The sequence below is a fragment of the Eucyclogobius newberryi genome, unplaced genomic scaffold, assembly GCF_026437365.1.
Source record: "Eucyclogobius newberryi isolate DKJ021-1_F unplaced genomic scaffold, fEucNew1.0.hap1 SCAF_15, whole genome shotgun sequence".
Lineage (NCBI taxonomy): Eukaryota > Metazoa > Chordata > Actinopteri > Gobiiformes > Gobiidae > Eucyclogobius > Eucyclogobius newberryi.
The window spans coordinates 21,633,098-21,646,994 of record NW_027315779.1 but is presented as its reverse complement, the minus strand read 5'-3'; the positions used below and the strand labels follow the sequence as shown (position 1 = coordinate 21,646,994).

The following is a 13,897-nucleotide window of genomic DNA, read 5'->3' as shown; positions in this document are numbered from 1 at the left end:
GTTAGACAGGAATGCTAATAATATAATTCAAGCCATATAAGTGTTTAGTGTGTCATTTAAAATCCCTATCTGCTCCATTTGCATTATAAACATTTAACGGTGAGCTCTGATTGGGCGGAGCTCATTCACAGAATCCGATTTAAAACCACCTTTTTTAGTTTTGTTAGTTTAATTAAAAAAGAAAAGAAGACATCACAAATTCTATTGAATGGGCTTTGGGTTCTCGTTTAAAAAGAACCAAGTCTGTCTCTCGCTTCAGTTCTCCAGGTAAAATTGTGGCAGCAGTACTTGTTTTTAATTGAGTACATTTATAGCTAGGCAACTGTACTGATACTAATATTAGTGTAGGAGCGGCTTAATTTAGTCCAAACGTTATACTATTCAATCCAGTCATTTGATTTATTTTTTTTAACATACTGTATAATAAACATGTAATATGTTTTACTCAATATTTTTAGACAGGCACAATAAATCCTCCACTGACTCAACGCACTGGTGCTCCTCCACTTGACATGCTACAGGCGCGTTTATAGATATTGGACATTTAAATGATGCCACATCATACATATGTCTACTCTAAAGAGCACAGAAGAGTGTAAAGATCTGCTTGTATCATCGCTGATAGCACTGCAGCGTCTCCATCACACAGTTTATCTGAGGCTCATCTGAATACACCGCAGATGGCTCTCTCAATGACGTTGCATAATTTGAAGTGTTGGATGGGCAGGCCCCCTCCTCTCGTTCACAGGTCTTGGAGTGCTAACGAGTGTGCGAGAGGGAAATCACGCAGCGTAGACCAAGCTGCAGCGCCATTCCACCTCGGCTAATTTGCCTGCCGGCTGCTTAGCATTCCAGCGCTGCCGAGAGGGAATCCCCAGGAGCATATTATGCCTATTTTGTTGTGAATTAAATAAGCGCTGAAGTGCCGCTTTATCCAATGTTATTTTAAATCATTAATTTTCTGAAGCATCTGGTTCTCACAGTGGCTAAAGAGTCCCAAGAGAAGGACAAGCATGTTATATGTGTTATTCTGAGGACACGCTGATTCTCAGGGAGTGTGGCGTGATAATTATGCAGAATTGTGTGATTTAGAATGTGCTGAAAAAGCAAAAATGTTATGATTCTAAAAAAGCATTGTGTGCCATTGCTGGTACGCACGCTCCAAAAGCGCTAGTTCTAGTTTACTTCAGTTGGAATCTATTTTTTCCATAGTTGTACAAGTCTTGTTTAGAACTCCACCTTTAGCTACAACAAACTACAACAAGTGAATCGATTCATCTCAACTAAGCGATTACTGAAATAATCCTCAACTGATTTAGTATTGCAATAAACGTTCACTGGTCTATACACAGGTTGCAAATCATGCCTGGAGCTGAGAAAAAACATCTTATGACTCAAATTGAGCTACAATTGTATAAAAACGACACAGAAAATATGTAAATGTCGTGTATTTGATGATCCTTCCTACATAAATGTGCTCCAGGATCCTCAATGGCTTCACTTCAGCTTCCTCCGGGTCAGATTTAATAAAAATCCTTTGATTTGTGACTTTTGAATTCTAAAAACAACTTAACGATTAATCGAAAGAATAATTGCTCGACTTTTAGCCCTGGCCTTAGCCCTGATTTAGACCTGGACTTGGTTTACATCTCGTTTTAACTCTGAAAGACAAATCTTTTCCTCGGGGTTAGAGAAAAGTGTGAGAGCCACTGCTTTAGTTTCCATTAGTGAGACAAACAATCTGATTTTAAACACTACATCTTGAGAACCCAGTACATTATCACCCAATACATAACATTACAAAGCTGTGGTGTTATTTACTTCTCCATATTTAAGAAAACAACATCATAGAATCCAAAATAGCACTTGTGAGATAATAAATCTCTCCCTGCAGTGCCCCCCACCATTCACCCCTTTGAGTTCCCGCGCTTCTCCATCGGCCAGCGTGTCTTCATCCCCTGTGTGGTCATGTCCGGAGACCAGCCCGTCTTCATCACCTGGCAGAAAGATGGCCGCCCGATCCCAGCCAGCCTCGGAGTCACTATAGACAACATAGACTTCACCAGCTCTCTGCGCGTGTCCAACCTGACCCTCATGCACAACGGCAACTACACATGCATCGCACGCAACCAGGCCGCTGCAGTGGAGCACCAGAGCCAGCTAATAGTCCGAGGTGAGGACCGCACCAAAAGGCTTTTATTATTATTTAGATTTAATCATTAATTGAACTGTATTTCCTCTTTTCAGTTCCACCTAAATTTGTTGTGCAACCGAAAGACCAGGATGGCATCTATGGGAAGTCAGTTATATTGAATTGTTCTGCTGAGGGATATCCAGTTCCTACTATCCAGTGGGAGTATTCAAAAGGTCAGTATGCAATGAAATGGTGTGCAAATGTAGTTATACTGTTTGGGCAAGGAAAATATGTATATGGCTTTGCAGTAACAATATTAGTGCAGTGTTTTAGCGTTCAAGTTCAGTTAAAGTGCATTAAAATAAGTTCTGCCGTCAGCATGCTCCAGGGCAATCACACAGACCTTCAAGTGATACAACAAACAAACAATTAAAACCAATTTAATGTTCTACTTAACAATTGTAATTAGCTTATTGGGGAATTGTTTGCTGCATGGACTTTATTGTTCCACATGCACTTTCACCTATTTAATACATTTGTGAATTTCAAAGAACCTTTAACTATGAACTATGTTTTAATGAACTGAACCAGATGGGCTCTTTTTTGTAATTATCGAATTGATTTCTTGTAATGAAGGAATGTAACGTGTTTTATATGAAGCAAATTTCCCTTTTGGGACAAAAAGTTCTCCCTCTGTTGTGTTATGGTAGAAAAGGTTCAAATGTAGTCATCTGGTTGAAAAACAAGATGTTTTGACTCTAATTCAAGAGTAATTCTCAGATGAAAACCTTTGTGTTACTGCAGTATATGTATTTTTTTCTTCTTCTTTATCTGACTTGTTTAAACAACTACCTCAAATATGTTCTGCCAGTTTAGTACATGACAATCTTACAAATCCTCATGAATTATTATTATTGATGATTTTCCTGTCTCAGAAAACATTTCCCTGAGCTGTTGGCTGCTCTAATTTTCACTGACTTTTGCGTTTCTCTAGTTTGACAAATTAGAAGAACCATTTTGTCCTTAGGCAAGCACATCCTTTGCAGAAGATGATGTGTTTTTGAATGCTAACAAAACAAACCAAATGTCCACAGCCTTAAGGCAGAATGCATAAAACACCCACCTCAAGCCCAAACAAGAGCTTATGAAAACACCATTTATATCTCGGTGGAAGCGGCAGCAAAGGGCACGATTATGTAACGCGTCTATGTATGTATGTATTAGCACAAACAACACCATTTTTTATCTGTAGAGAGCAAAAAATGTGCTTATTCTCCCAGATACGCAATTATTTGAAAACTTCCTTCACATATATCTGGTGGGAAACAATCTTATTAGGCCCGAGCGCCACAAGCTGGCGAGAGGCCTATTAATCTCGTAAGGCCGTGCGAAGCACGGCTGCGAAAGTGCGCACATAGTGCGCACGAAATCGAGCGCGAAGCGCTCGCCCACTTCCAAACACTCACTCATGCACGCCCCGTGCATACTAATTAGTAGTAGGAAAATGGAACATTACCGTTGTAAACGGGCGAAGCCCGTGCAAAAGTGTGCACTAAACGAGCACTTTACATTCATCCCCATATAAAGCACTCATTTGCGCTAAGTAGCTCACGAATACGTTCCCCATCTCTTGCATGTTCCGTGCATATAAGCATGTAATGCAAAAATTGAACATTATTACTGTATAGAGGGCCAAAAACACAAAGTGGGCGGAGCCCACCCAAAATTAACGAAAGTACAGTGACCAGGGACCCACACCATGAGGTAGGAAAGCGCGAGCGCTTTCCGAAAATGTATAGTTTATGATATTTGAAAAATGGGAAACATTGTTTTCGCATCGGAATATTATTCTTTCTTTCTTCTTTCTTTCTTCTCGGGATCACCCCCCCTATTTTTCACCCAGTGAACATTGACGAAAAGTCACAAAAATTTGCACACCTCTAAAAATCGTGCCTCTCTACATTCTGGCTATTTCCTTTTTCTAAAATTAAAAAAATTGGCGCGTCAGCGCCCCCAAATGTACCAAAAATGCATTGAGAGATGGGAAATGACCCAAAAAAAATCTGATCGTAAAATCATGAAATTTGGCGCAGAGGTAGATGGTGACAAGAGAAGTAAAAAATATTATTACGACAACGCCGTCCGCCCAACCAAATGTCGGCCATATTGCTTCAAAAATGGCTAAACATGACTTTGGAGTTTTTCCGTACTTTTACGAACTCCTCCCAGGGCGTTGGCCCTAAAAAGCTGAAATTTGGTGAAAATGCTACTGAGGAGTGGGACATCAAAAGTTATCCAAATTACATTGATACCTGTCACGGTCTCTGTGCGGCGAAGCCGCAAACTGTAGCTAGAATTTCAGAAATCTCCCAAATTTAACATTTCTGCCGTTTGCGCAGATAAAGTCCGAATTGCGTCAAATTAGAATCAGTTGTTAAACTCTTTGCCCTAAACCTACTTGAAGTGAAATAAATTAATTTGGAGCCACAGCGCCCCCTACAGATGTTATATGGAGGTTAAATATTTAGTTTTGCGAAATTATATGAAATTTGACACACAACTCAATTTTGGCATCCCCATCAAAAAAGTCAATGAGACCCATGTCATAATTGTTATGGCGTTGCCGTAGCGATGACCGAAACCTTCCATGTTATTCCAATGGGGAAATCGCCAGAACATGTTTACACTTTAGACTTTCACAAACTCCTCCCAGGGCGTCAGCCCTATTAACCTGAAATTTGGTGAGACTCATCTTCAGGGGTGGACCATCAAAAGTTATCCACATTTTTATTCAAAGAGTCACGGTGTCTGTGCGGCAAAGCCGCACATTTTGCCAAGAATTCAAAATAAAATTGCTTTTTGATGGTAAAACAAAGGGGAGAAGATGTGACAGCGTCACAGATTCAGCAGTAGGCGTAATAAAAGGACAATTGGGGCGCGTTAGCGCCCCCCTCCTCTTGCGGCGTGGCGGCGGCGGCGTGGCGAGGGCCGATCATTGCCGCTTGCGGCTATATTTTTAGTATTACTCTTGCAGTTTTCATGTGACGTTATCATGTTTCTAGACTCTAACCCAGGCATGTTCAAACTAGGACCCGGGGGCCAAATGCGGCTCTCAGACCAATTTTTGTTGGCCCTCCAGCTTCATGCTATGTCGGCCCAAACAACAAAAAGTAGTACTTTTTACTGTGAAATTGGGAAAAATTCAGACATATTGATGTTATACCAACCTAATATCAATGTTCTAGGTCTAATTAAAGGTGTGGAGGCTCATCGCAATGTAAAATTTTTAATGATTCACTTTGTCATTTAACATATTCGACATTGTCAAGTTGTTTGTGGTCCTCTGCCCCATTTAAGTTTCAAAAAGCGGCCCTTGGTGAAAAAAAGTTTGCACACCCCTGCTCTAACCAGTCCTAATGCTGTCACCTTTTCTGAGCGTGTGTTGTAAACGTGCGCTGTTGGCTGTGGCAGGTGCGGGTGTTCCTCAGTTCAAACCCATCCCGCTGAACCCTGGATCCCGCATCGAGGTTCTGATCAACGGCTCTCTGCTCATCAAACACGTTCTGGAGGAGGACAGCGGCTTCTACCTGTGCAGAGTGAGCAACGATGTGGGCGCCGACGTCAGCAAGTCCATGTACCTCAATGTCAAAAGTGAGTCTCGTTTCGGGTGGAAGAACCGCTGTGTTGTCGCGCTTTCGGCTGCTGCTTTGACAAATTTTACATAACATATGGATTTGTCGAACATTAAAACTACGAAAAAGCGATTTGCGGAGGCTTTATGTGCTCCGTGTCTCGATAAATTCCACAAAAAAGATACACACAAGCAGAAGCCGGCAGCATCACATCTCCTGAAGAAAGTACATCATTTATTCTCTATGTAGCCAAGGACTTAGCTCCCCTCCATTAGGCCTTGAATACTGCATGCAGACGGGGGCTGCCAAGTGGAAAAGATGGCTGTGAGATGAGCGGGGAGGAGGAAGGGCTTTACCATGACTCCCCTCTCTTATTTTCTATTCAACAAAATGTATTCCACTTTTTTGTAGCAGTCCATTTCTCTATTGTCTGTGATGCTCATAAGAAGCACTCTTAATGCCTTACTGTGTGCTCGGTCATTTTGGCTCCCCGATAACTATAGTCAGAAGATATTATGTCTTTAAAGTTAGACATGGTATTAGTTGAGGTTTGATTATCAGACAAATGTGAAATGCCTGTAAAATAAATCACAAATGTGCAGAATTATCACATTATAGCCGTATTTGAAAGTTGACAACAAACTGTTGTTTTTTTCATATTTATATTTAAGCCCTGATATTGTGGGCCTATTTTTCTTAAAAGGCCTGACTAAAATGAGCCCCATTTCAAACTGAAGCTGTTCCTGAACTCTTTGGAGTACAAACAATGAGCTGGACTCTGTAGTTTTGTATTCTGATGTCTGATTCACTGATATATGAATGAGTACAGCTGGTTTCAGGACGGATGGTCTGATTGACACTAGTTTGAGCTTTTGTTTGATTTTGACAATTCCTTTTTAAACGCTGAAGATAAATTCACTAACAATGAGATTTGGAGACAGAATCTATATAAAAGTTAAATTGTTTGTGTGTTTTTTTAGGGTAATTTTTCATTTGTGGGTTTGGAGAACAAATTGACCCTGATTCTTCCCAGAATGATCGATTTTACTGGAAATAAGTGGGTCACAGCTTTAAGTAAAACATATCAAGCAGCTTGAGGGTTCTCTTTTATCAGATGGTGGATAAAATGGAACAAATAAAGAAAAAGTTCAACATTCCCACCGGTAGATCCTCCTTTAAGTTAATAAACTCTTTTTTTAGCATGTTTTTTTACTACAAATTATATACTCAATATTGCTTATATTCAAAAATTAATTCACATTTGCATATTATTTAAATTCTGATATATTGCCCACATATAAATATTGTATAAATATTGGAATAATAGAACAAATATATATTCATTTTTGTCAATTTCGCCCGCATATTGAAGGTTCTCCACATTTTCAGGTAGATTTAATCTTTTTGGCCCAAAACTGTCCCTTTCATGGGGCGCTCAATAAACCATGAACACTAATGCATAATTTAACCCGACCTTTTGTCAGAGAAAGTCGCTAAAAGGACCATCACTTTTTGAGTCCGATCTAACCTATTTCTGCCTTGATTGTATCTCCTGTTGTCTATCCGGCCCCAGCAGTCAGTGTGCATACAGGGAACTGTGATGGCGGCCGGCCCTCTGTGGCTGCTGGGGGCTCGCTCTCATCAGCTGCTGTTGGATGAGGCTTACGCCCCTGTGGCTCTTATCAAGCCGAAGCAGAGTGTCCCCCGCTGAGCATCTCACTGTCTGCCAGGCTCGGCAAATCTGCTGCCACCGCTCCAGTCTGCCCCTAACTCGCTCATATTAGACCCGACAGCCAGCTCACGATAATCACTCAGCTCTATATGCATTCCAAGCTGCATACCTTCTATCATTAACGTGGGGCTAAGCGTTTTTGGGTGCTACTGGAAAGTGAATTATAAGATTTTTTTTCTTTTCTATTTTATATGCAGCGTCCCAAATTTCAGGACTACTTCTTTGCCAGATGTGCCTCTTCTTCAGCTCTATAAATCAATTGAACACAATACCAACAGAGATCATTACATGTTCTATATTTAAAACATGTGCACCCCTGACAAAAACAGATGGTGTTGTTGAATAGTTTTAGTAGCGCTTGATCTAAGAGCGGGATTATTTGCTTGTATTGATATTGAATTAAATACATAAGTGAAATATGTACGCATGTCAAAGTCAAGTCTCTATCTACATTTAGATATCTAGATTATAACATCAACTACGGGTGTAAATCTGCATATTTTGCTATTACCTGGTACAAGGCATCTTTTCTCTTCTGGTCAGTGTTGTCCCTGTACAAAAACATAAAAATATACCATATATGCCTTATATAAATTATAACATGAACCTAATAATAACAACTTAATAAACACTATTCAATACCAGCAGAAACATATTATTTTTGTAGGTAGAACTAGACAAAAACACTTTTCATGCTGAAATGGCCAAACACAATGACGAACCACATTATGCAAAAAAGTAAGCTTAACTGTGGTACCGCTCTGATGTGTTATTTTGTATTTCCGGCACACTAGACAGTATTGGCAAACATTTCTCATCTTTTACTTCTTTAGTGTGTGATGTGCAGCCTGGTAATACGCTTTGCTGTGATGTTCTGTTTTCTCTGCGTTGTTTATAGCGGCTAGCCGACTCCACTTGAGCGGTGGCAGCTACTTAAGAGGCTTAGGAGCCAATTAGGGAGGCACACAAGCTGATGCACGCCGGAGCTCTCACGTGATAGATAGTACGATCTTTATTGCGTGTTATTGGCCGTCGGTGTGTGGTCGGGAGTGTCCGCAAACACACAAATCAACAGGCCTAATCAGAAAGGCCAGATGTACAGCGCATAAGGGATGTATTGTCAGTCACAGGTGCACAAACAGACAGGCATATGCTCACAAAAGCAATTTAATGCCAGGCCATCGCAGTGCAGCCGTGGCTAAAGGAGTAATGGGACATCCGGCTAATGCACTCGTTCAAATAGAGTCTTGCTATTGTCCTCCCGAAATGAAGTGTGCCCATTGTGAGGAGCTAGTTCTGAGCGCTCATTGTTCTGATGGTGTGGACTGTAGGCTAATGTCTCAGCAATAAAGTTGAGATTCATCACGGTCATTGGACACACATCTGCATCACAGTCGCAGGGTTAGATCAGAACGCCCTGTATGGTGTTTATTTTATACAGTTATTGTATTAACTGACTTTATTTACAGTCTGTTTTAGTTATTAGCTCCTTAAAGAACCTTTAAAAGTTTGTAAACCAATACATTTTAAATTACGGAAGTGGAACATAATGTGATTCCAATGGAGAAACTGGGATTAACTTCAGAATAACACAAATAATGCAAAATTTATACAGATTCAGATACTGAATGAGTGATATCTGGTTTAAAGACATTTAGTATTGTATTTTAAATGTTTTGTTTTATTGATAGGCGATTATGATAGGATATTATTATGATAACACATTTTTGATGAATGTAAAATCATGTTTTTTAGGTTTACTGAACAAATACTTAAAGAAATATTGACCCAACAATAGTTCTTTTTCATTTTTTTTTACCTCAAATTAAATGTTGATGAGTCGCAACTACAGTTTTGAGACTAGGAAACAGTATTTTCTCCATCCTTTGTAATAGAAAAGCTAATTAACTGATATTTCTACAATGGAAATGGAAAATGAGGTTTAGTATTTACTTCTGTTGGTAAATATGAATGTACTGTACCGGTACATATATTTTTAAAACTATCTTATGTGCTATTTAATTTGCCTCCATTCCGGAATTTGGTACACTGGGGTCTACAGCTGCAGTTGCACATTATTGATTTGATTTTTAGCTAAGCATCGTCGAGCCTTAAAATAGATACAATTGGGTGAATTCATTACTAATGCACAGTGGATGCTATCAGAGTCAGTCAACAGCCACTCAGCGTTTATCACTGCCAATTAGGGCCAATCAAGCCTATTAGACATCATCATAGAGACGGCCCGAGCATAATGAGGCTTCACTAAAGACAACACCAAATGATCCTGTGGTCACCAAGTGCTCGTCCAATTCACGGGTTCCAAGCTAATGTTTCCTTCTCGGTTTGAAGCATTTTGTGCGGACCTTCCCCCATTCAAAGGATAACATCATTTTTGATTTGAATTGTTAGATTGCTCTGACATCAAAGAAGCGTTGACAAGTCAAACCCTTCAAATCAGGAGGAGATCCTTATTTCTGAAATCCATGAATAGTTTAAACTTGAGCCAGAGTCAGAATTCCAAGGTAGAATTCATTATTTAACTGTCAGATTGCAGATTTGTTAACCTGGTTTATGTTTCATAGCACTGTAATCACTTGACTTATTCGCATGAAACAAAAACTGACACAATGGTTCAATGTCTTCTCTATAAGCATTAATAAGCTAACTTTTTCACAATAGCTTCAGAAAGTGGTACAGTTATTTAACGTTTGTGACGCCAATCTAAAACCAATACGGTACCAATACATTTATGCAGTTCTATTTTTGGATATTTCTCTCAAAACAGTAAATTACAGCCCCCTGCCCACCATCTGAGATTATGACATTATCAAAGTATAGAATGTGAATGCAACTTATAGGTTCAAGAAATATCCAAAATAGAATGTTGAATCTTATTATTATTTGTTATAAATTGGCTCCACAAACTTGCCATTTTAATTTAATCTCTTGACGGCCTTTAAACTGACAGCAATCATGCCTTTTTAGTGTAATAATGTCACCAGTTTTGGAGGCTATTTTGTTTCATGTGTTCAATAATTACAGATAGATGAACCATTCACCAGGTCAACAAATCTGCAATATGTCAGTGAAACAGCAAATTCTACCATACAATACTGACCAGTTTTAACTATAAGATATAGATTATTTTATAAGATTTTAGAATGTTGTGGCGTCACGTGAACACAATCACGACCAGCGCTAACATTTCCTCAGCTACATATTTGTTTCAGCCTCATCTACATCTCCAACCTCGACCCTCAACCCAAGATGACTCCCGTGCCCGAGTCTAACATTCTTCTATCATGCTCCATGTCTAAGCCAATTGTGCAGCTAAGAGAATTATTTCAGTACATTGCAGGCAGCCAGTGAACCAGTCATCTTTGTGCATTTGGCATAATACCCCCTCCGCGGCCCCCCTCGCTCTGGCTGCGTCGACTCCCCAGCACCCACTTACAGTATGGCTCCGGGGCTGGGGCCACGTACACGGCTCGGCTCAGCTCCTGCCGCTCCAACCGTTGCTTCCAAGTCCAGCCCTCTGGCCCCGACTCCGCCAGCCGTGACACACTGCCAGGGCTAAACATAGACGCAAATCAAAATAATGTGCATAACCAGGCCAAATTACTTCATATTTACATGACTGAATAATACGTACTTGTGAAAGGAGTTAATTTATGGGAGAATATTGACAAAGAAATGAAAGAATCAAGAACAATGTTGGCATTTAGGCATAATATGTAAGGGCAGATATCATGTTATTCAAATGCAAATGTATAGAGTCATGTTTGAAACTATTAGTGTTTAGTTTACATTGAAAAAGTAGGCAGATTTTTGTGTGCTTAACTGTCTTGTTGTATGTTCCAAAACGTGTGCATGCTTAAACATAAAGAACTATTATCAGATCAAAAATCACGCTGATGTTTTAAATCAAAGATCAAAATATAATGCAAATTTGGTTTTATTTTTCAGTTTTAATTGGAGCTAAATTGGGGAAACGCACTGCAACATAAGCAGCGTCCTCAGACCTGCAGCTATAAATCAAACAAATTAGGTCAGGCTATTTTGAAGAAAAGCCTAATAATGTCTCACCCTATACAAAAGAGCCATTTTGCTAATATGGCGAAAAGCTAATGCTCTCATCTCTCTTTCTTTTTGAATGGGCCTACGTCATGGTGGCCATTCTCTAATATTACCCTCTGTAATTACCTATTCACTCTACTTTCCGCATCAGTACATCCAGGATAAAGACATTACAAACCTTTCTCTACACTATCTTTTTATTTGGCCCTGCACTGCGCCATTCGGGGCCTGATTGTGTAATCATCATACTCCACTGAAAATCAATGGCAGGTCCATGTTCTATTCCTGGCTACTAGAAATGGCCCTTTTTTTTCTACGAGTAAAGACACAAGAGAGGGAGGAAGGAGAGCGAGCGAGGGGAGGACAGATGAGTGTCCGATGCTGGTTGGCATGGTAACCTGGCCAGGTGAAAGGGAGCCTGGGAGAGGAGGGAGGGGCCGCTGGGCTTTTGTCTCACAGGAGTAGCCTATCAGCAGCCAGCCGATCCCCGACAATCCCCTGCAGGCTTAAGCGTATCATCACTGCCCTCTGGGTTGCTGTGGAGGAACAGGGCTCCACTCCAAATGCACATAAAAGACACTGTGTGCTTCTGGAGCTGGCCAAATATGTCAACCTATTGAACAGTAATATTTCACATGCTGTCAGAAGTAGGGTTGGGAAAATAAACAATAATGTTGATTTTATTGCAATCAAAATGGAGGCAATAATGGTTCATGCTACATTTTGTATAATTGTGATAATCGCCAACAAAGGTAATTTTATCACCAGATTCTGTAGAAACAAGTTGATGCTGAAAGTGTTTACGTATAACAAAGTACAAGTCTACAATAAGTAGGGCTGTCCCGATACGATCCCCATACATATAGGGCCGGATACAATATGTATTAAAATTTCAATATATTGGGTTTCAACATTAATAAGTATTGCAATACTTTACCCATAATATATTAAGTATGTATAAATAAACAAAGTAAATTTGTATTACAAAACAGTACTCTAAGTATTATGATTAAAGATGGTTAAGTACTGCAATCATTTGGTGTGAATTAATTCAAATAGATTCACAGATGAAATGTACAAAAGTGAGAAACTAACTTTAAATCAGTCTGGCATTTGTAAAAGTGCAAATGCATAATACTTGTTGTAGTTGTAATACAAACTTTCTTCCCTTTTGAAATCATTCAGCACCAAAGCTGCTCTTAACAATTCTATTTTTCCAGCTTGATCTAAGTAACTCAGTAATTTATTTACCAAATAACCATGTCCAAGTATTTGATCATGCACTTTATTATCATTAAAGTATTCTGATACTTTCTGATGTGATAAACATATTACAACAAAACCCTGTGACAATATATTGCAAAATGATAAGTACATTTTCATGTGTAATGCTGTGTAATGACCAAACCTACAACAAACAGTTCAATAAATAAGTAAATGGTATGCTCTTAAAACATCCTCTTCCTCTTATTGCGTATTCGTACTCATTGTGTGTGTACATAATGAAATAACCGTGTAATACCACACCAAACCACCACAGATCAATGCTGAGTCTGAGTACAGATGATTGTGCTGTTGTTGGAGACTTGCAGTGACTAATGTGAGGTGTAATCGGAGCTGTTCTGGGGTTCAGCTGTGTTTGCTGCTGGGAGCGTCACTGTTGTTAAAACGGCTAAATTAGATACCAGGGGAGCACCTCTCTAATGAGCTCTCCTTCCCTCCAACGCTCCCTTGTCCTCCATATTGTCTCTCATTTTACTTCCACCAAGCCGGCACTTGTGTACTCTGGTATCCATAATTCCGCTGGATATTAAAGAAATACATCAATACAACAATTACAGAGCCACAGAGTGTGCCCCAGGGCTGGCTCAGCTGGCTGCTAGTAGCACACACACATTTACAAAGATACTGGTACACAACACATGCCTGGTGGAGAGACAAAGGGTCCAGACTGAAGCCAAGACTGACAGGTGACGTGTCTATTGTGGTCCGGATGTGGCAAAAGCTTCTTGTTAATTGTTGTTTTCTCAGAGAAAATGAATCATGCTGAAAATCAGACTATGGTTTGAAATTTGTTAGGTTTTCAACAAAGTATTTGTCCAGTAAAACCTAAAAAAAAACAGTTTAAACCAGGCTCTGATGTCACTCACATGTATCTGAATAGTTTCCAAAACTACTTTGAAAAAAGGATAACAAAATATTGTTATCCTTTTTTAACTGAGGTTAGATTGGAGAAGGAGGTTTGTACATACATTATCCAGGCTTGAAATGAAAGTTTACCAGCTCCAAAATAAAGGACATTTTAATCATTTCAATGAG

The 13,897-nt window shown here is 39.6% G+C and overlaps 1 protein-coding gene across 3 annotated transcripts in view; it reads left to right on the top strand.

Moving 5' to 3' along the window:
• dscama (Down syndrome cell adhesion molecule a) overlaps positions 1–13,897 on the top strand; it is a 92,877-nt gene that overhangs the window by 63,159 nt on the left and 15,821 nt on the right. For all 3 annotated transcript variants that reach the window (XM_072446736.1, XM_072446735.1, XM_072446734.1), the window contains exons 9-11: positions 1,895–2,173; positions 2,248–2,367; positions 5,606–5,785. In XM_072446736.1, coding sequence (XP_072302837.1) covers positions 1,895–2,173; positions 2,248–2,367; positions 5,606–5,785 — 579 coding nt within the window. The remainder of the gene's footprint in view (positions 1–1,894; positions 2,174–2,247; positions 2,368–5,605; positions 5,786–13,897) is intronic.